This window comes from Anneissia japonica, unplaced genomic scaffold (genome assembly GCF_011630105.1).
Source record: "Anneissia japonica isolate Jap-2015-1 unplaced genomic scaffold, ASM1163010v1 scaffold287597_len576451_cov177, whole genome shotgun sequence".
Classification (NCBI taxonomy): Eukaryota; Metazoa; Echinodermata; class Crinoidea; order Comatulida; family Comatulidae; genus Anneissia; species Anneissia japonica.
Genome location: NW_022745867.1, coordinates 287,764 through 314,503, shown reverse-complemented (window position 1 = coordinate 314,503; position 26,740 = coordinate 287,764). Strand labels below are relative to the sequence as shown.

Genomic DNA, 26,740 nt, shown 5'->3' with positions numbered 1-26,740 from the left:
TTGTACTACTTATAATGGATTCCTGGAAACATGTTCAACAGCGCTGTCTATGGAGTCGCGTCAGCTGGCGCAGTGTGTACCCGGCTTCAGATTATGATGTACCATGAATACTATACATTACATGTAACCAAGGTTTAAGTTCCCTCTGGTTAAACCTCATTAGTCAACAGAAAAGAATTCCTAACAGGTAGATGACAACCTTATTAGTCTCACTGGAATAACTGTAACTATAACACAATACTTACTCTGGTTAGTCAGAGAGATCTTAATAAAAGCAAAAGTTGTTAATTACAGTACTGAAGGACTGGGGCTTTATTATCTTGTACAAAAGATTATCACTTTAATCTCCAAGTTGGGATTTAGTTCTTATTATGTAGCCCAGTTAGTCCTTGAAGTCAATAATTGAAAACTATTATTTAAGTAGGGTAAATTATTAGGTACAATTATTTAATTGATTCAAAACTGGCGGAATTTTAAGTAATAGTATCAAAGAGTGCCGACTGATCTTCCTAATTCTCATTATAAGGCGATGAGACTTATGGAGTCAAGTCGGTGTTAGTCACTGGACAAAAATCCTGGCACTGTATTGCTAGGATTTGAACCCAAGACTTGGGTATTGTGGAATGACCACCTTAAAAAAAACCAAAATATTTGTATGTCTTCAAGAAGTTATTTGCTAATTTTCATAATGGAATTATAATTAATTCAACTCAATATTGTGATTGCTACATACAAACACCATCAAAGACCAATATTTTCACTTACATGTTTCTGGTTACACATATTAAATTTCTGTCTTCTTGGTTTGCTGGAGATTTTGATGCCTGTTGCAACATTCCCAATATCTGCAAAATCAATATCAAAATGTGGAATAAGTACTTCTTACAACTTTGGTGAAAGTTCTATAATGATCACCCAGATAATTGTACTGTAGTTTTAGGCACTTATATCTAAGAGGGAAAAAAATTACTCAATCCTGCATAACTGTTGCAAGAATTCAAGATATTGTTTGGATTATTCAAAGTATTCTACATTTCTGAAATAAATAAATGGTTGGAACAAAATTGCACAGTTGGATGTCAAATAACAATAAATTGCAATGTAGTTGACTAAGATTTTGTACCATGCCTTGAATAAATAAAACTAAGAAAATCCTACTCCCTTAATCATTTTCCCAGGAGTGTTAGGCTTATAATCTAATAATTTGTTTGAGTGATTTAAAGATTACTGTATTATGTGTCTAGAAAATTGGAAAGACATCCCAGATTAATTATCTCAAAGAATTGATGCTGAAACTGGCTAAAATAGGCTTGAGTTAGCAAACAATTACCATGTAAACAAGATTAAATCCCTTTCAGAATTCATGTTAGTTCTGCCGAGGTAAGAATGACATACAAGACAAAACCCTAAACATGTAAAGCTATCCTTCTTTGAATTCTTGTAGTCTATAGGGTTGGATTCAATTAAAAGAATAAACGGATTTGCGATTGCTTCTGGCTATATCTGTAAACTATTTGTTTCTATTATTTGGTGTTGCACACAGTTACACTTTTATCTATATGGAAACACTTTTATAGAGGCAAGCGGGAGAATAAGACAACATTGGCCTCGCACCCCACAATCTGCGACTTTGTATTTGAAATTGGAAATACATTATTAGTATGGAATGGAAAAGAATAAGATGCTTGGTTTTACTTTTATCTGACAAGGTCCTAAATTCAATTGAATTTGTGGTTCAATCAATTCTGTTCATCTTGTAAAAAAACTTTTACTTGAAAAGGTGTCACAATGATTTAATAATTTATTTAATAATTAAACTACATACTATAGTAGAAAATTTATTAAGTTTAATAATCAAACAAAATTATAATTAAATCAATGCTGTAGTTAGTAAGCTTGGGCACCATGGCTTGGGCCATGCTAATTTCCAGTGCTGAAAGTTGAACTCACATTAACGAACATTTAACCAAAATTTGCGTGACCGATAATGCAAGTTCATGCACGTATGACTGGGCATGCCTTATTCATTTCACAAGAATATATCGTTTACTGATTTGTTTACAGTCACATAAATATATCCACTTCCCTATTAAATAGGCCTAGGCCTAAGTAAATGTAATTCTTCTTTTACAAAACTTTTTTAACTTTTTTTAGCAGCTGTCAAAAATAGTAAGCCTAGTAGGACTTTGGTCCAGCGGGGCCGGGGCATAGGCCTAAGCATTACAAATACAACAATAGGCCAAGGCCTAGTTAGAAGGAAGCCTAGGCCTAGCCTACTGCAAACAGACTGTAGTACACCGTGTTCGTCCGCATATCATCGGGTGGTGCCCTAACTAGCCTAAGAATGGCCTAACTAGAGTCGGCCTAACTCTATGGTAGTAAACATTGGAGGTCAAGATCAAATCCATGTTAATTAATTTCGTTCTCTCTTTACCTAGCTTTGAAACATGCTGACTGAGGACATGAATAATAGCTTAAACAGCTGAGATTTTCGCTGTTTACGAGCGGAGAAAACCAACAAGGTTGTAAACTTTGTAAACTTCTATCCAGCCTACAGAGTGCGCTACATTATTCTATTTGGTTTTTTTTTAAACCCACACAGAAATAAAAATATTATGCAACAACTATGTGGTGAAATCTAAAAAAAATCCCTTGGAAACATTTATACAAGTCACCGTCTAAACAGATCGAATAAATTCAGTTTTCGCTGATAATATCCTTTCAACCAATGTATATTCATAACGAAATTATATTTTACTCAACAAAGACGATATATCTTAATACAGTATTTAAATCGCGCCTGGGATTACACAGGCTCCAGTTTTTCTTATTCCGTAATTAGGGTTTTCCCCTTATGATCTTGGTTTGACCATGGAGGTATTATTGAGAAGGAGATCACTCGGCAAAGCTACGCGCACGCAGTGCTCATACTGTCTCTTATACACATCTAGATGTGTATAAGAGACAGATTATTTGGTGTTGCACACAGTTACACTTTTATCTATATGGAAACACTTTTATAGAGGCAAGCGGGAGAATAAGACAACATTGGCCTCGCACCCCACAATCTGCGACTTTGTATTTGAAATTGGAAATACATTATTAGTATGGAATGGAAAAGAATAAGATGCTTGGTTTTACTTTTATCTGACAAGGTCCTAAGTTCAATTGAATTTGCGGTTCAATCAATTCTGTTCATCTTGTAAAAAAACTTTTACTTGAAAAGGTGTCACAATGATTTAATAATTTATTTAATAATTAAACTACATACTATAGTAGGCCTAGCCTACTGTAAACAGACTGTAGTACACCGTGTTCGGCCGCACATCATCGGGTGGTGCCCTAACTAGCTTAAGAATGGCCTAACTAGAGTCGGCCTAACTCTATGGTAGTAAACATTGGAGGTCAAGATCAAATCCATGTTAATTAATTTCGTTCTCTCTTTACCTAGCTTTGAAACATGTTGACTGAGGACATGAATAATAGCTTAAACAGCTGAGATTTTCGCTGTTTACGAGCGGAGAAAACCAACAAGGTTGTAAACTTTGTAAACTTCTATCCAGCCTACAGAGTGCGCTACATTATTCTATTTGGTTTTTTTTTTAACCCACACAGAAATAAAAATATTATGCAACAACTGTGTGGTGAAATCTAAAAAAAATCCCTTGGAAACATTTATACAAGTCACCGTCTAAACAGATCGAATAAATTCAGTTTTCGCTGATAATATCCTTTCTACCAATGTATATTCATAACGAAATTATATTTTACTCAACAAAGACGATATATCTTAATACAGTATTTAAATCGCGCCTGGGATTACAGGCTCCAGTTTTTCTTATTCCGTAATTAGGTTTTTTTTCCCTTATGATCTTGGTTTGACATACTCTTTTAGAATATTTGATTATTATGAATTTCTTTTAAAAAATACATATATTTACATCAGTCCCACTCATTTTCGTACTAAGCACATGTCTGTAATTATTTTCTTTATTTTTAGTAATACGCAGTAAAATAACAGGCAGCACTTTTATAGACTAACAAATATTTATTAGCACAAGCTTTCGTTCACACAGTGAACTTCTTCAAGTGACTTTATTTTTAGGTATAGGCAATATTTGTTTTTATCTGTATCCGACTTAAATCCAACACTGTTAGCCGGCTTCTTGTAATTGCTTATTAAAGTCTATTCAATATCGCAATGTTTATTCTACAACTCCTGTCATACCAACTCAGTGTACCTACTTTTCACCTTTCTTCAAATTGCCAACGTGGACAGCTACAGCAACACAAAAGTAGGCCTAACATTTTAAGTGGCTTACGACCTTGTGATTAGAAGTTCCAATTAAAAAAAGAAAACGATTTAAATTATCGAAGAAATCAATAAATAAAAGTAAAAATAGTTTTAAAGAAAACTACAGTACATTACAGGAGGCCGTGATGGTTGTTTGTTTGCGATATCGATGTAGGCATGTGTTATGTTATATGACAATAGAAAGGCATGCAAAAAGGCCAACATTAACCAACCTAATTGTTGTTATAGGTATGATAACTATGCTGTGAAATGGAGATTATTTGTTTACCATTATTTCATGAAACCTTGAGGGTCAAAACCAATATTGATTCAAAACATCAATAATTCATCCTAAAGTGACCCTCTGATTCGGTTACTCATTACAACATCATTTGAACACATTAAAGCCGATGTCACCGACGAAGAAAAGTGGACGTGGTCGGGCGTAGCTCAAAATCTCTCAAAAGTGTTCCAGGGTGTTGGGGAGGGAGAGTTTGCGAGGCGCCCATAAAATATGACTATTTAGGGATTTCAGGGCTTATTTAATCGATTTTGGAGTCTACTAATAGGCCTATGTAGAAAATACATAGGCCTATATTTTTTTTTCTCCCAAACGAATTGTGGTTTTTCTCTACGAAGGTTGGGGGGGGGGGGGGGGGGGGAAAGCTCTCCCCGATGGGGACCTTCTCCCCGCTGGCGCCAACTCTGCTCCCAGGACTATGGGGACATTGTCGGGACCAAAAAAATGTGTCACAGGAGTGTGAATGTCCCCTGAATAGTTGGCCGTAGTTTTCACTCGTTTCATGGCCGAATAGTGTGCCCTGAACGAGTGTCCCCATAGGGGTGTTCCAAAGACGAAAGTAGGGGCTGTTAACTTCATGTTTGACACAATTGCCAAGTCTTTTCAGCGAGAAGCTGGTCAGAGCAAATTACGAGTTACTTTGTCAAATTATTAAACTAGGATTGAAATCCAAAAGATAGCTTGGTGGGGGGGCCCATAAAATGCGTATGGGGATCCCGCTTGAGCCTGTATCGCCAAAACATTCCTCGTATCGAAAATGCTAAAGATAGAGGGCGCTATTTACAATTTTCGGTTTGTGAATGGTGTGTGAATTGCACTTGTGGTCCTGCTTATGTGCATACAGTATTCTATGCCACACAGTCGTGATTTGTAGCAGTTTTTTTTTTAATATGGGAAGGATTTTAAAATCTCGGATGCACCGTTAAGCATTGTCTAACGTGACGATCTCATACAAAAGTGTCACTCTAATGAAAAAAAATTCAAACATGCATACTTAACAATCTCTTTTTTTTAAGTAACAAAGTATTAGTGGGTTTTTTTTTCTATCTAAAGTACTGTGGTTTCATTTGAAACATAAGTTGAACCATTCTAAGATTTATATTATAAAAACAATAATAATAATCTTGTTTTCAAAAATGTTTATTTTAAGCTCCACTTATAAAAGTAGGACAGCAATATTTTTTTTAACAATAATAATCTCTATAATAGAGTGTATACAAAAATATATTACTTTTTGAGTGAAAATTAATAATCACCAAAATCAGAACCATATGACAGAAAACTAATTGTATGTTATTACTCTTTTGAAAAGACTACATAATTTATTTATTAGGATCAAGGAGGATTAACTCACTACAAATGGGTAGGAAAAATAGAGAGCGCTATGTGCATTTTAAGAACTTACTACACTTACACTGTATTCAGAGTTTTTTATGATTCCAAGTTCTACACTTTCAATACAAGTATGAGAGTGTTGCAAATCTTAGATGCATCATTAGGTATTCTCTATGATCTAACATGTGCTGCTGGTACAAAAGTGTTATCCAATAAAAATCTAATGCATGATTTGAAATTCAGATACACTTTTAATGTAATCATATACAGTATACATATTTTGAAATATTTACACAAATACTTGAACAATGTTTGTTTTGTTATGTTATCTTGGTAATTTGTTTTCTTTTTTATTTATTTTGTCCAAAGCACCAGTGGTTTTGTTTTAAGAACCATAATCAAGTTCAACCAATGGTATTATTATAAAAATAATAACCCTTTTGTTTTAATATTAATATATTTTAAGCACCACTTAAAAGTAGGAAAACATTGATGAAACAATTTTATCTTAAAAATGTTTGAATAATAAAAACATGCAGATATTATATAGCAATAAAATGTATAAATTATTTTTGAGTGAAAAAAGAAAATCATTAAATAATAGAAGACTATTATTTTATCAAATTCATTCTGGAAGCTAAGGAAAAACCCATTTCTTCTGAGCATTGTAGAGAAAAGACTGTCGGTTAGCATGGTGAGTGGGTCTGTAACTTGCTGGAGGAAGAAAAAAAAAAGAAAATAATGTAAATAATACTATTAAATAAAGAACAAATTAAAAATCATTCTCTGGTTCTCAACTATGGAATACTTTACAATCACATTTAAAATGTACTCTCAAATAATAACATTTCCTACTCAAGCTAAATATTATTGTTACAGATTTTGAATGAATTAGAGAAAAATTAGATATCACATGAAAAACAAAGGATATTTAATTAATCAAGTAAATGTATCTAATCACATATCTTTAGTATAAAAGCTCAAACATGACTGTTAAACTTCAATTATTTTCTTGTATTTGCAAGAATGATTAAAGAAGTGAGTACTTAGCAATGATTAAAATGGTGTAACTGTTTTGTTAAAGGGATATGACCAATCATTAGCAAATCAGAGAATAGTATAATTAGCCAAAGATTCATTGTATCATTATAATCATAATATACCTGGGCCAGGGTCGTTGGCATTCTTGACATCATCGCCAGTCCATCTACTGGTGTTGGACACAAACATCGAACTTGACATGTAGTGTTTTTCTTCACCATTATAGTTGACCAACTGATAGCTACCAGGGCCTGGGTCTGGCAATGGAGGGGGCAGGGGCATTGCTGGGGCTGAAATACATAAGTAGTGCTTCCTCCTATGCAAAGACAAGAATATATAGTGTAAAACACAGCTACATTATATTTTATATTTATTCAAAAAAGCACTTTAGGCCTCTGACCCGTCATACAAAATAAAACAATTATATACATTTGTTACACAATAGTATAATAACAATAACATTGACAATAATAAACCATAAATGCATCCAACATTTCAAGATACAGTCAAGCTGTACCATTTAATGCACAAATATAACATCAAATTATGTTGGCAACTTACGGCATCAATGTCTTATTAACTGGTTCAGGTGCTTCATGGGGCTTGTAATGTCCGGGTCCTGGGTTCTATCAAAAGGCAAGGAAATAATATTTCAAAAACATAAACTGGGTTATAGTGATGGTTCATTACAACTACAGACAAGAGAGGGCAGCATACTGCATATATCATTATGATTAACAATCAGCAAAGGAGGAAGGATGGTGGGCCGGCTCATACAAATGGCACTGATGATCAATGCTTTATTCACTGCTTGTAAAGTAAGTAAACTTATTCTGATTCTCTAAGATAGGTAAGTCTATTTTTAGATTGGAAATAGCATATATCCTTTCATGTCATCAATCTCTAATAAGGTCTACTACTGATGGCTAAGGACACATGTTAGTGTACAGCAATACCAACTCCCTGGTAACACTTACTGCAGATGGAGAGCTGTTCATCTTTCTGATGGTTGTGGACTTGAAGCAGCTGTTTGGAGCACGAACCGAATCATGCAATAAACTGTCATTTACATTGTACTGATCTGTAAAATAGGAACCAGTTTTCAAATAGTGTAATAACAATTTTAACAAATATTTAACAATAACAGATATTCAACATACTGAAGTTAATTTTTAAAGATCTATTTTGGTGAGAATACGAAAGAACTCTTTTAATTTTAAGCATTGCATTGTTTATTTACAAGTAACTTAAATCACCAACTTCCAATGAGGTACAGTTTAAAACCATTTAGTTTTTACTTAATGCCATAAGGTATTTTCTCTCCCAATGCGTGCATTATACGCACGGAAGAAAAGTACTACCAAAAATTGACTATTGCATTCATGGCTACATGAACCATATGTAAACTGTCTATTTAGCTTTCTTAGTAGACTACCCTAAATCATAATTGATATTTTGAAGTGGAAACACAAACAGGTTAAGATAAAAAATAAAACATTAAATAGAAGACCAAGGCCTATCAACATTGTTTATACTTTTCTCGGTGTTCGATGATTGGCACTACCCACACCACTACGAGAAGTAGAACTCATCATATACAAACTACATAGATTCCAGACATTTGATTGATTAACACTCTGACTGCCAGGGGTTTGAAAAAATAGTATCAGCCACCGCCAGACTTTTTAGCAAATTTGAACAATTTTTCGAAGCTCGTTGAGAGTGCGTATGTGATCAGATTGACGTTTAGTGAATACTACAAGGACTACAAATATTTTAGCCTTACAATGGTACCAAACACTTTATTCTAATCACAATCTGTGACCTGTAACATTAAAATGAAAATGACTCACTTTTGGAGATTTACGCAATTTCGCACAAGGAACCTGAGATATTCACGATTTCGTGAAAGTAAAGCAATACTGCTCTACGCTAATGTAACAAACAAATACTGAAATACTTACGGTCCAGACTGGATATAGTGTTCAAATTGTTAGTACATGTCAGTAATTACCCTATCTATCGGATTCCGTTAAAAACCTGAAACATGGAGATCTCCGTGTTTGGCGGTCAAGCGTTGCGTTACCAAACATGAAGATCTCTGTGTTTGGCGGGCAGAGTGTTAAAAGCAGGGCAATAATTCCAGTCATACCCTCTAATGCCTACAATCTATGTAGTGGTATATATAACAAATATTTAATGGGTTTTAACTAGGTCATAGTTCAAAATTTAGCCCTTCGTGATCTGGAGGCTGTACAGTACTATGTCCTGAGACGAAGTTATTTTGAACTATGCCCCTCAACCCAGTAAATATTTGTATACTATTTCACTTCAAACCATGTTGTGTTTAACATACTTGGGCCTGGGAAGTCGCCAGCTGGTTTGTAGTAATCAACCCTCTTTGATGTAGACCGGAATGATGCTTGCACCTGGCTTCCATAGTGTTTCTTGTTATTTTGATTTGAGATCTAAGAAAAAATCAAATGATCAGTAATTGAATCAAATTGATTCAATCAAATTAAATCAATCAACTTGATCATTTTGTTGATAACATAGAAAAAGTAACATTTGTTTTTCTTCAATTTTATAATTTAGAACACAAAGTTTGGCTCACTTGTACCGTGCAATACTAAGTAATAGAACCCCAAGCTTATCATGTGGGTTAAGTTACTGTTTTGTTATGTTCAGCAAATAAATGCACAAGAGAGCAACATTGCCTTCAGGTTGGTGGGAGGCATCCCTGGTTATCTACCTTACACCATTTATTGCTAATTTGTAGAATTAAAAAATAAAAATCCTTAATTTCATGTCCTGTCGATTACTATTGTGACTCAAGGGAACAGCCAAGACAAATAATAATAATATTAATAATAAGAATAATAATAATAATAATAATAATAATAATAATGATAATAATGACAATAATAACAATAAAAAAATAACAACAACAATGATGATGATATCAATATTAATATCAAGTTAAACTTACATCATATTTATTTGGTGCAGGGTTTGAAGATGCTTTATCTTCTGTGGGGACTGCTATGCGTTTCTGAAAGCTACTAGTGGTGACAGTTTTGTTGAAGTCATTCCTGGTAGACAGCAGGCTAGGCAAGGAGTAAGCAGCTGCTCCTGGTCCTGGTGTGCCCTTGTGCCGAACGTTGCGCTGTGTCTACATAGAATAAAGAAATCATACTATTTGGTTGCATTACTGATGAGAATTTGCATTGAATTGCGGGTAGCTACAGTCTTATTGCTCTATGTGGATGTCATAATAATTAAGCAACGTTTACCTTTGACACAAAACCAACTCCATAACCTTTCTTAGAATATGAGGATTTATCAGATGTTGCCTGACCATGGCCTACATAGGATCCTGGACCAGGATTTTCATTCTGAAAATAAAGGATGAAACTGTCAAAAGTTAAAAACCATCTTTTAAATTTGATCAACAAGTTTGTTAACAGTACAGAAAAACAATATGTAATATACCTCCATGGTAATACACACACTAATAAATATATACTGTCACTACTGTAATTATATACTGTAGTTGGAAGGCAATAAAAACATACAGATAAATACTAAAACAAAACTACCACAAAAAAATATTCAATAATTAGTTAAATAATTCAGTGTGTACAGTACATAAAAAAATTGGGCAAGAGCTAGAGATAGATGGATGATACAAAGATGGTTACAAACAGCAGTTAGTAAAAAAGGCTGATAACTTTGGTATTATTTTATGTCAGCTTAATAAGAAAAGGTTGTTCCGTATATTCTTGCATATATAATAAACGAATTTTGTATGTTGTTCACCCTCCCTAAATCTGCCCCTAGAGGAAAATAATCAGAGACAAAACAACCTGGAGTTGAGGACGGCAGGAGTGATATGAATAGAGAATATTAAATGTCACAAGCTAACAGAGGGTGAAAAGTCTGATTAAACTTGAACAAGATTTTTCTTACAACTCATCAACTTACTATATCTCTGCCGTGGCCAAACCTCTTGGACTGTGATCCAAAACCTTTTCTGTCATGGTTTGGGATTACAATTGTCTGATATTTACTTGGAATTGAAGATGATGCAGCAGTGACTCCAGAACCTACATAAAAAAAACACATATATAATATACAGTTTTATTAATTGTTATATAAAAATATATTTAAATGTTAACATTTTGCTAGAAAATGTTTTATGTATTTAATAATACGCTGTGGCTAGAGATACGGTACCGTATTTCTACTTCCATTTGCTAAAGGTACAGTAAATGGCATTACGTCACTATCACCCAATGAAGTGCCAAAATGTGTGTGATGTCATATTTCAAGACCGCCATTGGCATTGCAGATCGCCCACAGTGTGAGCGGTGTGACTAGCGAACAATGTACAGTACTGGATTAGCACATGATTAGCTAGGCAAAGAGTACAGTATTTTTCTTATAATACTGTCATCAATAAGGCTATATATAGAAAACTGACATGACTCTTACTGAGTGGAACCATACACCTATTTATCAATGACAGTACTAAGTAACAACCAAAATCTGATCCTGGTGTCTTGATTTTGGTGACCCTGATTATTGATATATTTTGCTATTTTAGAAGTTCTATACGTGATTGTTGATTATTTTTGTAAAGGATCTGCTAGGCCTGAAACCATTTAAAACCATTGTATTTTTACTGGACTTGAAAGGCTCCTAGCCCTGCACCAAATGGATTCTGGCCGAAGCCTAGCCCGCCGCCTGGAGTTACGATTTGCTGTGGTGGGCTGGAGCTTGGAGTTTCAATCTGTTTGCTGGTTAGTACCACCAGTACGGAAATATTGATCTAAGCTTAGAAAGCAAAAGGTATGGCCTCTCCTGTTAGACCACCTTGATCAAGCATATTTCTTAAGATAATGCCTGCTTTTCTGCTAATTTTATTTATGCTGTTGTTTTTCCGGAGGCCAACTTCCAACATTTACCCGGATGACAGCGTGATGTGTAACCACAAGCCATCCTCAAAAGCAACAGTCTACGTTACAGTGTCACGGTGTTTCTCTGGTCGGTCAGTGAGTTACTACTCAAATTATTCATGCTGTGCATCGTTCCAACCAAAACTGACTCAATTTGGAGATGTCAAAATAAACCCTGGCCCACCACTACAAACAAACTAGAAGGTCTGTGGACAAATAGGCGAACAGACTGGTAAGCAACATATCTCTATGTGTTACCAGAATATTAGAAGTCTAAAAAACAAAATGGATATTTTGCACTCAAGTATGCAGACATATATGTTAAACAACTTCTACAATGTAGTATCCTTCTCGGAGACTTGGTTGAAGGACTTTGTTCTTGATTCAGAAATTGCAGTCCCCGACTACAAACAATACAGACGTGATAGGCAGGACGGCAGACGCGGAGGAGGTGTTCTTATGTATATCTCAAACTGATTGAATAGTCGTAGACTATTTCATCTGGAAGATGATATTAACAAAATAATATGGGTTGAAGTGATTATATCTCGATCATCGAAATTACTTGTTGCTACTTACTATCGCCCACCAAATCTTACATGGGACTCTGTCGCACATTTTGTTGGAGCCTTGGAGTCTTCCATGAGGTCCTATCCTGATCATAATCTCTTGATTGTGGGAGATTTCAATTTCATGGACATACTTTGGTGTCCCGATGGTACATATAAAGCACCAGCAAACTCCATATTTGAACTGTTTACGGACAATGTTCTAGATGGACATAACCTCAAACAATGTAACTTAAATGTTACTTGTCATAATAAAATCCTGGATTTAGCACTGTGTAACAATGATGATTTGGTAAATGAGATCATAAAAAACTGGCCATAATGTTTTTCATTCTGACCATATATCGATTTGTAAATCAATTTACCAGATACCAATTCAACTACAGAAAAGCAAATTTCGAAGAAATAAATGAAAAATTTAAGTGGATTCCTTGGGATGTTCTATTAGGTTTTAGTGACAATGTCAACGATAGGCTTGACATATTTTATGATGTTGTTTATGCTACTGTTAGAGATCTTTTCCCAGTTGTAAAAGTTAAAAAGAAAAGACCTCCTTGGTTAGATAGACAATTAGTAGCCGCTTTTAAAGATAAATAGCATTTTCATAATGTCTGGAAGAAGTTTCCTTCTGTCATTAGCCGGCAAAATTTCTGCATTGCGAGAACATATTTTAAAAAATTAATGAAGAATAAGTACAAAGCTTACCTAACATCATTGTCGTCAGATATAACTACAAACCCCAAAAGATTCTGGTCATGGTTAAAAAATAAGAGAGTATTAAAATTCACTTCTTCCACCATAACCAATGATGCCAATGAGGTAGCAGAGACTCCTCATGCCAAAGCTAGTATGTTTAATAACTATTTTGTTTCCAATTTTTCAGACTTCAGGGATGCTGAACCGGCGGTGCATCAATGTCTTCCTGAAGTAAACGCTGGTGTCCTGAATAACATACTGTATTCAGCAGGAGGAAGTTGACCAGATCTTGAAGTCGCTCGACGTTCACAAGGCCGCGGGAAATGATCCTACAGTATTAGTAACCAAATTCTTAAGTTCTGTTCAGCTTCTTTATCTTTTCCGATCACCCATATATTCCAAATTTCATTACAAACCAGTGTTTTTCCAGAAACATGGTAAACCGCCAACGTTGTCCCTATACACATATCAAACTCAAGATCAAAAGTTAACCATTATAGACCCATTTCACTACTCCCAACCATATCGAAAGTATTTGTGCGTCTGGTCCACAAGCAACTCTTAAACCACATTCATCCTTTTATTGCTACTGAAGAACATGGCTTTATATCCGGTAGATCATGTGAGACAAATTTGGCTACACTTATGTCTACCGTATGTGAAGCCATAGAAAATAAAAAGCAATGTGATATCGTTTATACTGATTTCACTAAAGCTTTCGATAGAATACCTCACAATCTTCTTTTATTTAAACTTCATCAATTTGGAATTTATGGTAATCTTCATACCTGGTTTAAGAGTTACTTGTATTGGAGACTCCAGAGAGTGGTATTTGAGGGGTCTGAATCTAGTCTCCTCCCTGTTCTCTCTGGAGTCCCCCAGGGCTCCATACTGGGCCCAATCTTATTTAACATTTACATTAATGAAATCCCACGGCTTTTCTTAAATTCCCAGTGCCTTACTTTCGCCGACGACCTCAAGATCTACAAAATCATCAAAACTCAGGCGGACTCGAGCACGCTTCAGGAGGACATTGATTGTCTCCTCCAATGGACCACCATTTGGAAACTGTCCCTGAAGCCTGAAAAATGTAAAATTTTGTCATGTTCCTTAAAGAAAAATCTTATAATATATGATTATAAAATTGATAGTAACATTTTAGAAAGGGTAAAAGCACATTGTGATCTTGGTGTCCACATTGATGGAAACTTAACCTTTTCCACCCATGTGGACACCATTGTTAAAAAAGCAAACCCACTGCTTGGACTAATGTGGAAAAAATTGCAAACTTCTTAACCATCAGCAAAATTTACTCTATATACATCAATAATTACTCCATCCCTTGATTTCTGTTCAGTTATCTACAACTCAATATCTCATACTCATTCTACTAGAATAGACCGGATTCATAACAAATTTATGAAGTTCATTGGCCCAGCTGCCAGTTCGCTTAGAATTGCGAAAAATTTTTACCATCAACTAGACGAAAACGAAACGATCTTATTTTTCTATTTAAATGTTTAAACTGTAAGTTTGATTGTAACCTTGTGTCGAATTTTTATTTTCATGTTCCTGTTCGTAGGCTTCGTACCAATCATTTGTTAAAAGTTCCGTACTCTTGTGTTAATGTTTGTACTAATGGTATTTTTCGTCGTGTTGCACTTTCTTATAATAATCTAGTTCAAATTTTTCCTAATATTTATATTTTTAATTGTAATATTTCTATTTTTAACCTTATACTAAATACCGGTTTTTAATATATTAGGATTTTTTTTATGCTTTTTATGTATTTTTAAAATCATATATTTTTTTATGAATAGCATTGTATATTTTTATGGCGACTCTGTTATTGGTGTTTTTGATACACTGTTGAGTCTTGAATAAATAAATAAATAAATAAAATAAATAAATTATTGTACTTTTTGATGTTCTAATTACCCAGTACATTAAATCTTTTGCGTTTCACCGCTCATCGTCATGAGTGTCTTTATCTGCAATGCCAGTCTTGAAAGATGACGTCACACACATTCTGGCACTTTATTGGGTGATGGTGACGTACTGCCATTTACCGTACCTTTAGCAAATGGAAGTAGAGATACGGTACCGTATCTCTAGCCATGGCATTAATAATATGATTTACTTAGTTAATTAATCAGTCTTTTTTACACCACAATTTATAATTTAACACAAAGTTAATAATTGGTGAAAAGGGATAAGTTATAGTATTATTAATTATTCGATCATTATTTGTAAAGCACAAAACCAAATATCCATTAAAACAGATCATAATATAGGCCCTAGAGGTGCATATATATATATATATATAGTTAATCAATCAGTCTTTTTTTACTCCACAATTTAATACAAAGTTAATAATATTGGTGAAAAGAGAGAAAGCGGCTATACAACAACTAAAAGGGTCATCCCCGGCCGGCACAGAGCAGCCAGCTCAAATTTTCAAATTGCTCACACAAATTGTGGTCGAGTTACGGTGTGCATAGCATGCTTACCTTGTTGGGTATTCCTTACCTTTATGAATCTTCCCAGACCGTACCTGACCTGAGCACCTTCGGTAATTTTGGTCCAGGATCTGGACGCTGTCTGCCATCAGGCTGCCTTCGGGTTTGGACCTAAGATAGGCTAGGCCAGCTACCGATACCACCACTGCAGCAGGCCTCCTCCTTGCTTGCTTGCAATGCTACACGTACGATCACTTTACAGTTTAGCCTAGGCCTAGCCTAGACGTAGCGTAGGCAAAAAACGAAGCTACCTACGAACGAGTACGACTAGCCTAGGCCTACGTACTCGGGAATCTGGATGGATCGCGAATAGCCGAGCTCTAAGTCCTTGATGCACAGAAACACACCCCGTACATAAATAATACTTCTGTTATATAAATTCTATTGAATGTTTATATACATTTTGCCGATTGATAATGTTTATAATAATCACGCCGAACCTTGTGTAAAAGTTCCATGTTTCTAGGCAACAACATCGTTTATGTAAGTGCGCCATCATCGGTTTAGCATGGACTGTTTGTTCGGAGTTGAGAGAGAGAGAGGGTTTTTTAAAAATTATTATTATGATTAGACCATGGACCTATTATTTTTAATAGGTTCATGATGAGACCGATCTTTCGACATCATATTATAGTAAATAAAAATACTGTACATCATTTTTGTAAAAACTATTTAATCGATCAATCAATCGATCAATGAACTTTCCGTAATCAATTACAAATAATATATTAAAAACTTGTTGTACGGTATATCGTATGGATCAATTTAACAGGCCTATTATCATAAAAACAAGATTAAATGATTAATAGGAAAAGTAAAATGTTAAAGGCGGTTTTTAAAAAGAGCCTAAAACGACCGGGGCCGACTCTGACATAAACTCAAAGAAATTGAAAAGGTAAAATAGTCAAAACACACCCCAATCACGGAAAATTAAAGACCGTCACAGTTTATGCTAGAGCGGGCATAGCCAGGGGCGGATCCAGAATTCCAGGGGGGAATGGGAACAACATATTCATGATAGATAAGCGAGAGCGCTATTTTAAAATATAGGCCTATGCCTTGAAATTTTAAAATTTAGTGGCAAAACAGGGGGAACGTGCCCCCGTGCCCACCTACTGGATTATTGGTCCTGGTGGGTAGTTGTAAAGCCGACCGTACCTCTTTAGGACTCCAAAAGTGTAGGAGTAAAACAGGAGGGGTGGAAATAGAAGGATAGGAAAGGTCCACCACCGCAGCTTAATAACCGTATTTAACTACGACATCCCTGGGAGCGAAAATGTCTTCATTAACTCTAATTAAACTCTTGTAGAACTATAACTAGGCCTCAAGGCATTTGCCAGGAAAGAGGAGAGGGAGGGGGACAGGCGCGGATACAGCGGTTCAGTGGCGATCCAGCAGTGGGCGAAAGGAGAGCTCTAATTCACTAACCAATTCACTGAGGTGGGCATGGCGGCGTGAACTTCATATTGTGCCCCCCCATCAGAAAATCTCTGGATCCGCCCCTGTATGATGATGTCTTTTACTAAGAGGGCATTTCCGGCCAGATCTGTTTTGAAAGTTAAGGGGGAATTCGTGAGACCACACCCAGGCCTACCATGGTTGGGGCAGAGATGCGAAAATTTGAGGAAAGTACCTCTAGATCGCCGGAAATGACCCTCTTATAATATAGTAAAATTCATCATTATCACATCACCATTATTTCTCATAATCTTTAGTACAGCGATTTTGGGCAACCATGGAGATCCAATTAACATAGGCCTATGATGTACATAGAAAATAAAACTTAAAGCGATTGTCCTTGATGTAAATACTTTACTTTACCTTCAGAGTCGTGGGTCCACACCCACCTCAGCCCCAACATGATTGAGGCTGAGGTGTGAAAATTTGAAGAAATAAACGGTACCGCAAGCTGGCCGGAAATGCTCTCTTAGTAAAAGACATCATCATACAGGGGCGGATCCAGAGATTTTCTAATAATCAAGTTCTCCTTTCGCCCACTGCTGTATCGCCACTAAACTCATGGGTGCACTCCTTTTTTAGCTCTCCCTCTCTTTAACTCAAATTTGTCACCTTTTTTTATTTTTCGGCTTTACTGACCGGGGGGGGGGGGGACGGCCCTCATCCCCCTCCCCCGGCTGGATCCGCCCCTGTCATAACATCACCATGATTTTTTAGCAGCGATTTTCGACTATCATGAGATCTAATAATTCTGTATTGTACCAAAAATAAAACTTATTTGTTTTTGATGTATTTACTTTACTTTACCTACTTCGTGTACCCAAAATCTTATACGTTTTCTCATACTTCTCAAATTATAACAAAGTCACGTTAGTCATATCGGTATCTTGCTATCAGATGTACAGTACTGTACTCATTATGCAGACCAATGTGTTTTTTCGCTTAAAGCTGGGTAATATGCAATTCATTTCAACGACGTTTAGGCATCATCTTTACTTATGAAATTACACTGCGGTCAAACCGTGGGGGAACCAACCGGTCAAACCGTGGGGGAACCAACCCCCCCCCCCTTAAAATTATGTGGGGGACTTGTCTCCCGTCCCCCTCCATGATGTGCGCCCATGCTGGGGTGAAGTGAGTGTGGACTCAAAGAGACTTTTTTTTGAAAAATCCCTCACCCCCATGAAATCCTGCATACTGGCTTGTAATGTGCTGTAGGCCTAATCTGATGATTAGAGATCAAACACTGCAATGGTAGTAGGCCTACGTGCTTTTAAGATTTTGTTTAAATAGGGGCCCATGACTTGACACATTTCGAGCGTCACCGCACACAGCTGTGCTCTTCTTCACCAGCACTTTCCATCGAAATCATATTTAACTAGATGTTAGTTGTCAGTGTTTTCTTGTTTGTATCTGCCCTTTTAAAAAATTTCTTTTCATGTACTACTACTTTTACTAAAATAATGCTTTAATAAAACCTTAATATAGAATCTTGGATATTAAATAAATAATTCATATTATATGCATTGTTAGTTATACTGCATGCAAAGTAAGCAGATCATAATCAGGCAAACACGTTATAATGGAAGGTTATTTTTAGAACCTCAGTGTAATAGTTGACCAGCATCCTGACAAAAGCTGACCTTCTGGATAGCGTCCTGTGCTTTGAAACGGGATGCACCAAGTCAACGAAATATTGATTAATTAAGGGGCTTATTGCAGTACAGCCTACCATCTCGAGAATACAATACGGGCTCAGTACAGTGTTGTCTCAAGCATAATTAATTGAGCGCGGGAAGACCAGTGAATTGTCAGCCTATTGTTGTTCATGAAGTGTGTATTGTCTCCAAATTTAGCGGGTTTTGAGCATGGAATCCATGTTTTGAGTAAATAATCGCAGTTGAGATCTGTAGAGAAACTTTTAATATTTGTCGAAGGAGATTGATCAATCCAATTTCATTTGATCTCGTACCATTCATGTTCCACGGTATTGCTCGTTTGTACAATATTTTTCTTCTTTTAGTTTACCAGATGGTCAATTTTGCTAATAATTATCTAATACTGAGGATTTTTTTTAAAAGGTCTTAATTCTATTGGTATTTTAAAATTTATTATTAAATCATAATGATAATATGAATCCCAATGCTGTATCTTCCAATTTGGAGTTTGTTTCATCTTAAGGGGGCAGGGGAGTAAGGAAGAAATTCAGTTTCACGAGTGTACAAATAAATCCCTTTCTACCACCTCCCTCTTTACAAAAAAAAAGTTTACACTCAAAACGTTTTAATTTTATGAACAATGTAACAATATTCTCAGTATCTCAAGTCTTTATGAACATAAGTTATGCAATATAATTTGAAATAAGCATTTTCAAAAATTGCATGTCCCTTTCCCTAGTGTAACACTCCTGTAATAATTGATAAAATTAGGCCTATCAGTTGATGTCGATCCTACTGGCTCTGTAATTTTACGTAAGAACTTATCAAATACAGGCAGTAAACAAAGGATATCGTCAGATCATGGTCAGATCGTATTTCGCGCGGATTTAAAAACCGCAGAGCTGAGAGAGGGAGTGACCCTGGTACTCGGCATGTTCCATTATAATGGTTGCTATAATTACAGAAATTTGTGATACTTTTCGATAAAAACAGTACACGATTCAAATTGAACGTATGTCTAAGAATATTTAAGAAAGAAATAATTTTTAAATTTTGTTTAAAACCCGTGAATGATATGCGTTAAAATGTGCATAATCTTTTTATTTTGGAACGTCCATTATATTCCAACCAATCGCGTCTCTAGAGTTTGGCGTATCTGATTGGTCACATTTCTCCCATTGGCTGGGTTACACACAAAGGCGGCAGATTTCGATTTCTCACAATTTGCGGGAAAATTCAATTCATCTGGGCCTTTTCCTCACTGCAGATCAGACGTATCAGAGTAACTCTCGCCACATTCACATATCACAGTTCCCCTACTGCTTTGAAAATTAAACTTCTAGATCCTCTCTTTCAAGATGATGTCAAGCTACTCTCCACGCAAAACTAAGAACATTATCAATGCAATGGAATCTGTAAAGATTGGTGATGAAAACAAGGAAAACAAGAACAAGGATAAGGTAAGTTTGTTGGACAGAAGAATACCTAGGGCCTAGAGTAGAGGGATCGGATTCTATTGAACAAATTAACCTAGGCCTAGGCCCTAGGCCTTACTAGCCTAGTCCTCTTGCGTTCTGCTTATTCTAAATGTTAGTTGTACTAAGCCTACTACTTAGCCTAGGCCTATATGGCCGCTGTGTCTCCCCTATACTATAGGTAGGCTTTAGCCTAACCCATGGCCCAGCAGAAAACATATTCGTAACGCCCATTTTTATTTCAGTAACTGGCGTAATGCTTTGCTGTCACTAATTTTCAATTAAAACATTTAATTTCAGGTTATTTCCCAGACAAAGCAAGTTAAGAGAATCCTTGGAGATAGCCAAACACCGGTAAGTTTAATCAGTTCGGTCAGCTGGTTGGTTCTATTGTATTATTTCAGGTCCGTTGCAGCTCGTTGTTAACGGAAACTTAAGTTGACAAAGAAAATGCGCGAAACGTCCATTCAGGACTTCGAATGATGATCAATGAATGGGCATTGACTTTATGCAATAATTAATATTCATGAGGTTTAAAGATAGATACCAGCCGCAAAACTGTTTGTGTACTGCTTTTTTGACGAACTGTACTAGGCCTAGCAAAAACACTACATATAGTATTAATAAAATGTTTCATCTATTTTCAGAATATTAGGAAATCTGATGACAGAAATGTAATAAAAAAGGTTAGTTGATCCAGCTTTGTTATATTTATCACACTATTTGTCGTAAAATAACAAAAAACAGATTTTTTAATTATGTTTTAAATTTATAATATAAAATAATTTCTATTTGATTCTGAGTAAATTTTTAATTTCCTTTTTTATATAGAAAATTGAACTTAGCGAGACTAACGAGGAAGAGATTGATATACAGGTATGACATTTTAATTGATGAATTTTCAAGGCAAATAAAAAAATAGTTTCTTCTGCCTTTTCTCCTTTTGCTAGATTTTTTTTGTTGCTATTCTCGGTTCCTAAATATATTATTTTGTAATATAAATAATAGAAATGATCAGGAAGTCAAAGATGTCAAGGGAGCTCAAAATAAGAAGAAAAAATGATTTTTAATAAATGAGCTAGTAACAGTGAAAAGATCAAACTTGTTAGTGACCTTCTTAACTGGTTTTGGATAAGCTGCCCCTTCATTGTTTTTCATTAGATTAGACAGGATACTATATTTTAACTTGGTGTTATATTTGTTATAAAATAGATTAAACAACCAATGTTTGTGACTTCATATATACTGTATAGGTGAAAAAGATGTTTTTCAACATCTGTCCATTGTTTTCCATGGCGTCTTGAAAATAAATGTAGTGGTATTTTCATATGTTCCTTTACAGCATTTCTCATAATTAAATATTACATTAGGAAGCTTTGGAAATTATGAAATGTACATGAAACTTCCTTCATTTTTGGCTTCAATAATTTTAAAATAAATTTATTTGTTTTTTTATTTTCTTTATTTTTCATTTTATTGAAAATAATTATATCCTGAGAACAAAAAATAATAATATAGGTATTAACTTTTATTGTTAAATTTTCCTGATGTATTTTTCCCCTCAGGATGAACCCCTTCTACGAGACAACCCAAGGCGCTTTGTAATCCTTCCCATCCAATACCCAGATATCTGGAAAATGTACAAGAAAGCTGAAGCCTCATTCTGGACCGTAGAAGAAGTTGACTTGTCCAAGGACCTCGTTCATTGGGAGTCGCTAAAGGATGGTGAGAAGCACTTCATCTCTCATGTCCTGGCCTTCTTTGCAGCTAGTGACGGCATTGTCAATGAAAACTTGGTGGAGAGGTTTATGCAGGAGGTTCAAGTGACAGAGGCAAGGTGTTTCTATGGTTTCCAGATCGCAATTGAAAACATTCACTCTGAGATGTACAGTCTACTCATTGATACATACATCAAGGATATAAATCAGAGGTAAGCACATGCTTAAATTGCAAAAATTAAGAACATTTGAAAATTTCAACAACTGACAGTTCCCTATACAGTATTTAAAATACTGTAATTTCTTTTTATATCAGTGTGGGTTGCAGCAATGAACAAGGAACTTAAAAATGTAAATACATCTACAGTACTGTATATATATAAGAGTCATGGTAACGATTAGCGTACGTAATGTCTACCCAAAACGAAACGGCGTAGCAGATGATGTTAATTGCGGACTTCATCTTTTGAGATTGTGTTGTGTAGTAAATCAAACAAATCTTAATCTTTTAATATAATTCATTTCAGGGAACATCTCTTTAATGCAATTGAGACGCTACCATGTGTCAAGAAGAAGGCTGACTGGGCCTTGAACTGGATCAACCATGAAAACGCCAGCTTTGCAGAGCGTATTATTGCATTTGCAGCTGTAGAAGGCATCTTCTTCTCAGGTTCTTTTGCAGCAATATTCTGGCTCAAAAAACGAGGACTCATGCCCGGCCTTACTTTCTCAAATGAACTCATCAGCAGGGATGAGGTTTGTAATTTGCATACACCTATACAGTAGTATTAAACAATTTAGTTAACAGTTCAGATTGAAAAACATTAAACAAAAGCTGGGTGGAGGCAGATATGTCATCGGTTAAAAGTGAATTATCTACCTGTTTCATTACAAGCACTGCTTTTAATTGTACATGCCACTAGTACAGTTTGTAGTAAGTCAAGTGAAAAAAAAAAACAATTGCATTTTTTAACCTGTAGAATTTCTCAAATTTGCTTTTTGTTTTAAAGATGTTTAATAGCATATTTGCCACAAATTTAATTATGAAAATTGATTTGTTTTGCAGGGCTTGCATTGTGATTTTGCCTGTCTGCTATTCAAGCATCTTAAGCAGAAACCATCTCAAGCGCGCGTCTATGAAATCATCAAGGATGCTGTAGCCATTGAGCAGGAGTTCCTGACAGAGGCCCTCCCCGTCTCCCTTATTGGTATGAATGCCACCCTCATGAAGAGATATATTGAATTTGTTGCTGACAGACTCCTGTTGGAACTTGGGTGCAATAAGGTATACACAGTAATTCTTAATTTAAATTCCCAGTATTGGGAATGTGTCTATCAAATCACCTGAAAAGAGGCATCATTTTACCCTTATATATACATAAAAGTTTGCTAAGGTGTATACAATATTTCTTACAGTACCAAATTCATAAAAATCATTCATTTCCTACCAATATATTTATAGGAAGGCACTGGCAATTAATACACCAATCTTAAACCACATTTTAAACTTTTTAACTACAAACATCTTAATTTAATGGAATGCCCACTATGTGTTCCTATGTTGATTGGAAGCAGCAGATATTGTTACACCAATTTTAAAACAAATTCATAATTCATTTGGATGTATGGATTCAATTGGATTATGACAATGACATTAAATATCAGAAATTTAAATCAGCATAAACTCACTGTTACCTTATTTGATTGTTTTATATGCAAACTTCATAATTTTAATTGCGTTTTTTACAGATCTGGAAATCAGAGAATCCATTTGATTTCATGGAGAACATCTCCCTAGAAGGCAAAACAAACTTCTTTGAAAAGCGAGTTGGTGAATATCAAAAGATGGGTGTGATGAACAACCAAGCACACAAGTTCAGCCTAGATGAGGACTTCTAAAAATAAATAATAGCAATATCTTGTGGTTCCCAGTACTTGAAAACAAATATCATCTAACATAATATTCAAACTAAGCATTTAAATTGTTTTATAAAACAGAATGCCGACCGTCCCAAAGGATTTTCTGTATTAATGATATTTTTAATGAAATAATTTTTAAAGATTCAAGTAGTAATTCTTAATTTTTAATATTATGCTTTTTTAAAATAAATACTAGCTAAACATGTAATTTGGCAGTAATTTTTTCTTGGAAAAACTAAAAAAGTATTCTTTAAAAAAAAAAAGTAAAAATATCATACATACTAAACTGGTTATACAGTACAGTACTTTATATTTCATACTATTTTTAATATCAACATTTTTATAGCAAAGGCGTAAATAATTATGCTATAATAATGCTGATTTTTTTTTATATTCATTCATTTTGTATGTTAGTATATATTTATGTAATTACTGTAAAGTTATCTGTACATTTTATGAGCAGCTGGGTGAGTTGACAAGACCATACATAAGTTTCAATCAATTAACTAACACATTTAAAACTACTTGTATTTACTGTAAATATACATATGTAACATGATCAATAATGCATTTCCAAAATGGTTAGAGGCCTGATTTTAACTTAGTTGTCTTGTGAGTGTAGTATGAAAAATAAAACAATTATAATATGATAGAATTTTGTGGATTTTTTGGTTGGTAAGCTTATAGTAAAAATTAAGTGAATCAAGGCAGATAGTGAAAGTTTCCCAACCTCGGAGTTTCAATCCCTCGCTGTGCGTTTCGCTTGTGTCCTATATTATTAAAAGAATACACAGTTATACTTATTCAAGTCAAGTCTTATTTTAAGGATCTGCAAGTCAAATTTTATCCGAATCAAACAAATTTTCAATGTCATTTTGGATCAACTTGGTCATGATAATCAACCTGGATTAAAGGCACGAGTGGAATATTCTGGACCTTCTATCTTTGGCGAGACCTAATTTTTTGTATTTCTTTTTATTCAACCATCCTATTTTAACCAATGAAATTTCATTTTTTCCTCCATCTGAATGTTCTTGGCAAAACTATCAGCTAAATAATTATTCCGCCCTTCTGATATTTAAAAAAAATAAGTACTGTATGTGAAACAAGGAATAAAAGTCTCGCCTTAAAACTTGGTTTCCATACAATCGTTACAAGCTATCGCCGAAAGCATAAACTATATTTGTAAATCTTATGTGTACACAAAATGGTAGCAAGAACAATAACAAGCTGAAGGCATATACTGTACTGTAGTACAAGCCCGTAGCCAGAGGTTCAAACTAACCCCCATTTCCAGAAATGCTTTTTTAAATTATTACATGTACAGTGTACTGTATAAAAGTATCATTTGCATGAAAGTTTATGAAACATTTTTATTGCCATTTCCTGACATCTGAGGTATTATACAGTATCTTTACGATTCACCCCAGCCATAGTGAGGATGAGGTGAAGGACTCAAAATGCCCTTTGTGAAAAACCACCACCCTTTAAAAATCCTGCCTACAGGTACACTGAAATGTTTTGATGTATTGTATGTCATTGATGTAAAATATATCAACAAATGGGCCCTGAAAATACAAACAAGACAATGGAATATATTTTCAACAAAGCATTTTTATTTACACTTGCTACAACCATTGAGATACAGTACTGTAAATACAGTACTATTACAGCTACAACCATACCATAACTACTGTACAGTATTTAAATGCTTCCAGATTTGCTTTTTATTGTAGCTTTAAGTACTGTGTACAGCACTGCAAAGTAAAACCACAGTATAATATTGTATTTACAATGGATTATCAAATATTTTGCAACTCTTGTGTTTGGAATACAGTACAATATAATTACTGTACAGTACTTGCATAACTTGTAAATGTTAAAATTTATGAACTGAATCCTACCTTCACAAATTTGAGGTGGGGAACTACCATATGAATTAGCTGAAGCTTGCCACATTAGTTTCAGAATTTGATACTCCTTATTATGGAAGAGGATCAGTGTTTGAAAAGCATGGATGTATGGTTAGGGGGTGGGGAGCATGGGTGCCAATGCACTCTTCCCCCTTACCCCCCCCCCCATGATGGCAAATTAGTTCCACTAAGTGGGTAAAAATGCTAATAACCATTAAGTTTCTGCATTCTCAATTCTCGCACCCACTCCCAGGCCGAAACCAACCTTCTCCCCGAAAAGATTGGTAAGGCACAAATAGTGTTTTTTTTTAAATATCTGATTACCTCTATAATTTATTTACTAGATAATTATTTAAAAAAAGCATTTATATATATATCACTCTACGAAGAATACAATGCCCAAGCAGATAAATATTGCAGAAGTATCATTCACCCTTTGTATCCACCCACCACCAGGATACTTTTAGTGAGCCTAGTATATGGAATGACCCTATCACTGTATGAATTGCTTCTCAATGGTGAAAAAAACCCAAACCTATTAGACACTATACTTCAACAAGGCTTATTGCACATTTTGTATCTTAATAATTTTTATTGAATACAAAAAATTATATGAGTTGCTTTATACTTAAATGAAGAGTTAATAGTTAAATGAAGATTCAACCAGGATTAAGATTGAACTTAGACTAAGCAGTAGTAGATCCAGGAATTCGTAGAAGAGGGGGCCCAGGGGGACTTTCATAGGAGGAAACACCACACCACCTCAGCTTATCATGGTTGGGGCTGAGGCAAGAAAATTTTTGATTATAGCATCGCTAAATGGCCGGAAATGGCACTCAAAATTTGGTCAAAATTTTCTCAATTTTAATAATTTTGAAAAATGAG

The 26,740-nt window shown here is 35.0% G+C and overlaps 2 protein-coding genes across 2 annotated transcripts; one reads left to right on the top strand and one right to left on the bottom strand.

Moving 5' to 3' along the window:
* Positions 1–6,161: 6,161 nt before the first annotated feature.
* LOC117120056 (O(6)-methylguanine-induced apoptosis 2-like) lies at positions 6,162–16,206 on the bottom strand. Its single transcript, XM_033265063.1, has 9 exons — positions 15,724–16,206; positions 10,956–11,077; positions 10,265–10,366; positions 9,961–10,143; positions 9,328–9,439; positions 7,949–8,052; positions 7,533–7,597; positions 7,094–7,287; positions 6,162–6,644 (listed from the first exon to the last, which is right to left on the bottom strand). The coding sequence occupies exons 1-9, from the start codon at positions 15,800–15,802 to the stop codon at positions 6,568–6,570; spliced, it is 1,038 nt and encodes a 345-aa protein (XP_033120954.1). The 5' UTR covers positions 15,803–16,206; the 3' UTR covers positions 6,162–6,567.
* Positions 16,207–20,023: 3,817 nt separating this feature from the next.
* On the top strand, positions 20,024–24,597 carry LOC117120055 (ribonucleoside-diphosphate reductase subunit M2 B-like). Its single transcript, XM_033265062.1, has 8 exons — positions 20,024–20,289; positions 20,605–20,658; positions 20,952–20,990; positions 21,136–21,180; positions 21,870–22,234; positions 22,550–22,778; positions 23,089–23,307; positions 23,772–24,597. Exons 1-8 carry the CDS (start codon positions 20,188–20,190, stop codon positions 23,919–23,921), a joined length of 1,203 nt encoding a protein of 400 aa, XP_033120953.1. The 5' UTR covers positions 20,024–20,187; the 3' UTR covers positions 23,922–24,597.
* The last annotated feature ends 2,143 nt before the right edge of the window (positions 24,598–26,740 follow it).

Coding starts and splice junctions, on each gene's coding strand:
- LOC117120056 (XM_033265063.1), bottom strand. CDS start 15,802: ATGGCAGACAGCGTCCAGATCCTGGACCAAAATTACCGAAGGTGCTCA. Junction 9,440..9,960: donor CTGCACCAAATAAATATGAT/GTAAGTTTAACT, acceptor ATTTTTTCTTAG/ATCTCAAATCAAAATAACAA. Junction 7,598..7,948: donor TGAACAGCTCTCCATCTGCA/GTAAGTGTTACC, acceptor GCCTTTTGATAG/AACCCAGGACCCGGACATTA.
- LOC117120055 (XM_033265062.1), top strand. CDS start 20,188: ATGATGTCAAGCTACTCTCCACGCAAAACTAAGAACATTATCAATGCA. Junction 20,290..20,604: donor AAAACAAGAACAAGGATAAG/GTAAGTTTGTTG, acceptor ATTTAATTTCAG/GTTATTTCCCAGACAAAGCA. Junction 22,235..22,549: donor ATCAAGGATATAAATCAGAG/GTAAGCACATGC, acceptor AATTCATTTCAG/GGAACATCTCTTTAATGCAA.